Genomic DNA, 3,400 nt, shown 5'->3' on the forward strand with positions numbered 1-3,400 from the left:
TAATTTATGTTACCATATAAAAATAAGGATGGCCATTATTTATTTAGAGGCAGTGAATGTAATATGTAACATAATTGCATTGCATGTTCTTCTATTAGTTTTGGCTATTGGGCAGAAAAGCTTTGTGGAGTTCAAATTTAGTCCTATTATCCCACATCGGTTAAGTGTCAAAGCAAGGTAGCCTAGCAAGTTATAAAAGACAAAGTTGTTTGCTCAGAAAAGCATACCGTTCTCGGCCTTTTGGCTAAGATCAAGGGTAGTACATGTTGTGGCACTACTGCGCAACCCTCCAAGTCCAGTTCAAATTTATCATGCAAATATTTCCATTAAATAAGGCAACGTCTAATTTGCGCTCAAATTTATAATTTTTATTCTATTCTCCATTAATCTGTACTTCGGTGCAAAGAATGATCGATTCGGAGATGAGTATTATAATAATATTAATACCCTTAATACCCAAAAATAAAAGTTCAACTGACGATATATTGATAATAACGATGAGCTTTATAATCCCCACCACTAATATGCATCACTAATTTCTAATCATGTCATAATTTCAGCCGTACAATTCCCCACCAATGTTGATTAGACCGAGTCAGAGGAGCATTTGGGAGTAGGACCACCACTCCGGCATAATAGCATTGCATTCAACTCCACCACAGTGGCACGTGCACCGCAAATCACCACCGTCAAAAAACATATCATCATCCCATGATGAATGCCATATCCACCGTTCATGACGTCCCAATTCAAAGTATAAATACCAACAGAAATGTTGGGTAATAACAGAATATTTCTGGATAAAACGGTTGAGACAGAAAGAGAAAGAAAAAGGTTCAACAATGGTGACTAAGGAAAGGCCAGTTATGGTGATGGGCCTATACGACAGCAAGCTTAGCTTCTACGCCTTAGAGTGGACTTTGGACCGTTATTTTGTTGGTTTCGGCCCAAATCATCCTTTCAAGCTCGTCGTTGTTCACGCCAGGCCCACTCCAGCCTCCGTCGTCGGTGTTGGAGGGCCCGGTAAGCCCATCCATATTTAATTTTCCATTTTTTATTTTTTTTTATTTGAGGAAATTAGGCTGGTAGTGACTTTTTAGTTTTTATTATATTTTCAGTTTTTTATTTTGTTCTTATTTGTTTTTTTAGTTATTATTGTGATTCTTACTTTTTCTGTTTATTCCATACAGTTATGTTTCTAGTTATATGTTTTTTAGTTATAAAAAAGCTTTTTTGATAAACAATTGTTAAAAAAAATGCATCAATTTTTTTTTTCGTTATGATTTCCTTTTAGAAAGTATATATTTATGAAAATATCTCATTTTGATTTTAGGACTCCAACCCCAACTCCATGTTTGTTGTTTGAATTGTGAAGAGACAACTTTGAAAATAAACAAAATGCAGCTTTTTTTTTAGTAGAAAACAAAATGCAATTATTCTTCACTTTATTTACGAGTTGGGTCGGGTACCCAAGGAAAAATTGCAGAATAAAAATTCATATATATGGTTTATTTTTTAAATTTTGTGTGTAGATTCTTTACAAATTAATCTTTAATCTTATTACAGGTTCTGGAAATTTGATGACAATAATAGAGTCAGAATTCAAGAGAAAAGCTTTAAGAAGTGTTGATCAAATTAAACAGATGTGTCTAAATAAATCAGTACGTATATTGTGACACTCTTCTCTTCTACATTTTGCACATGTAGTTTTATATTTTAATGGCTTGATCTGTTGATCACCACAAAAAGTTTCAATAAATACAAAACAAGAATCACACACATATTTTGACTTCTGATGAAGTGAATAAAGAATGTTTAAGTTTGTTTTCATGAAGTAAAATAGATATATTTTCAAAATATAAAGAAAATAGATCAAAATTGTTCTCTAATAGATGCTCTATTATATATATATATATATATATATTACATTACTATTATATCTTCTCTGTATTTAGAAATTAATATATATTTTTCAAACATTTTTAATAACACCTCTCTCCTCATTATTTCATATTCGAAATGAATAATTTCTTTTTTAAAAATAATATATAAAAAAAAATAATAAAAAGTCAATTTATGATACAATGTAAAATAAAAATAAATGAGTTTTATTAATTTATTTTAAAGAAAAGAGTAGAGAAACCATACATTAACACATATTTTCCCTAATAATGCTACGAGTACGTTACAAAATTTATAATAATAATAATAATAATAATAATAATAATATATTTGTAGATAGAAGATGTAAAGATAGAAATAGTCGAAGGTAATCCGAAAAAGGTGATATGTGAGGCTGTAGACCGACATCATGCATCTATTTTGGTTGTGGGAAGTCCTGATTATGGTATAGTAAAGAGGTACTGAAAGACCTAATTAGTACATAATTTATAATTTTGACTATAAATTACTATATAGTTAATCCCAACTAAATTTTTAGATGCATGCAGGGCTGTTCTTGGAAGCGTAAGCGACTATTGCGCCCACCATGCTCATTGCTCTGTCATGATTGTGAAAAGGCCATCCAAGACAAGAATTGACATCGCACAATTTCGTTAGCTAGTTCACTTTAAAATTTATATTAAATTATATAGGTTATATTACCCATCATCTCTTATTTTCCTAATCTTCGTTTAATTTGATTTGTATTCTTATTGGATGAAATTCTTTGTAATAACTAGTCATTATTAATACTAGTCATATGGGGTTTTTTCATTCTCTTTACTTTGGGATTAAGAACTAGACACTAGATACTTTGTTCAATATTTTTTTTAAGTTCATATGTTTGGTAGTGGAAAAAGAGAGGAAATACAATTTTGGAGAGAAAAGTGAAAAGAAAAAAAAATGTACGCGGTACCGTAAATTATTTAAATTTTTTTAAAAATTAGTGAGAAGTCTATTATAATTACAAAGTACACTGTCATATATAAAAATATTGAGTTATAATTTCTTCACATGCTGAAAACATAGATAGTAGGAGCAAAAGTAGGGCCTCCACTATAGAATTTCCCTAAGTTTATATGAACATCCCAAAAAAATATAAGTACACGCCTATTTTTTTTTTGTGGGGTGGTACATGCCTAATTTAAATACACCCCATTTCATTTATTAAAATATCATTTTTTATAAACACACCTCCCTCTATTTACAAAAAGGGTATTTGCGGAAAAAATACCCAATGTTTTACACTTGTTACAATTTGTTGTCCATATTTTTTACCACTGACACGTGGCAACCCCCAGTGACTGGCTAGGATGTTTGTGGACATCCTCGGGGCATGTTACTGTTCGAGGTCTGTAGTCGGAGCAAGGGTCTTCCTAGATGAGGTTTTATCCTTGAAAGGGGTAGTAGGTGCCTTGGTGAGTTACTCCTCAATGTTCAGTCTCAGAGATGGAGGTTC

The 3,400-nt window shown here is 31.3% G+C and overlaps 1 protein-coding gene across 1 annotated transcript; it reads left to right on the forward strand.

The window, feature by feature from the left end:
- The first annotated feature begins 250 nt into the window (after positions 1 to 250).
- Positions 251 to 2,679, forward strand: LOC133816682 (uncharacterized). Its single transcript, XM_062249044.1, has 4 exons — positions 251 to 1,023; positions 1,567 to 1,661; positions 2,239 to 2,360; positions 2,451 to 2,679. The coding sequence occupies exons 1-4, from the start codon at positions 843 to 845 to the stop codon at positions 2,557 to 2,559; spliced, it is 507 nt and encodes a 168-aa protein (XP_062105028.1). The 5' UTR covers positions 251 to 842; the 3' UTR covers positions 2,560 to 2,679.
- Positions 2,680 to 3,400: the final 721 nt, after the last annotated feature.

This window comes from Humulus lupulus, chromosome 2 (assembly GCF_963169125.1).
Source record: "Humulus lupulus chromosome 2, drHumLupu1.1, whole genome shotgun sequence".
Classification (NCBI taxonomy): Eukaryota; Viridiplantae; Streptophyta; class Magnoliopsida; order Rosales; family Cannabaceae; genus Humulus; species Humulus lupulus.

Excerpts from the sequence above, each read along its gene's own strand:
- LOC133816682 (XM_062249044.1), top strand. The coding sequence starts at position 843 with ATGGTGACTAAGGAAAGGCCAGTTATGGTGATGGGCCTATACGACAGC. Across the intron at positions 1,024-1,566 it reads CGTCGGTGTTGGAGGGCCCG|GTTCTGGAAATTTGATGACA; the intron begins GTAAGCCCATCC and ends ATCTTATTACAG. Across the intron at positions 2,361-2,450 it reads GATTATGGTATAGTAAAGAG|GGCTGTTCTTGGAAGCGTAA; the intron begins GTACTGAAAGAC and ends AGATGCATGCAG.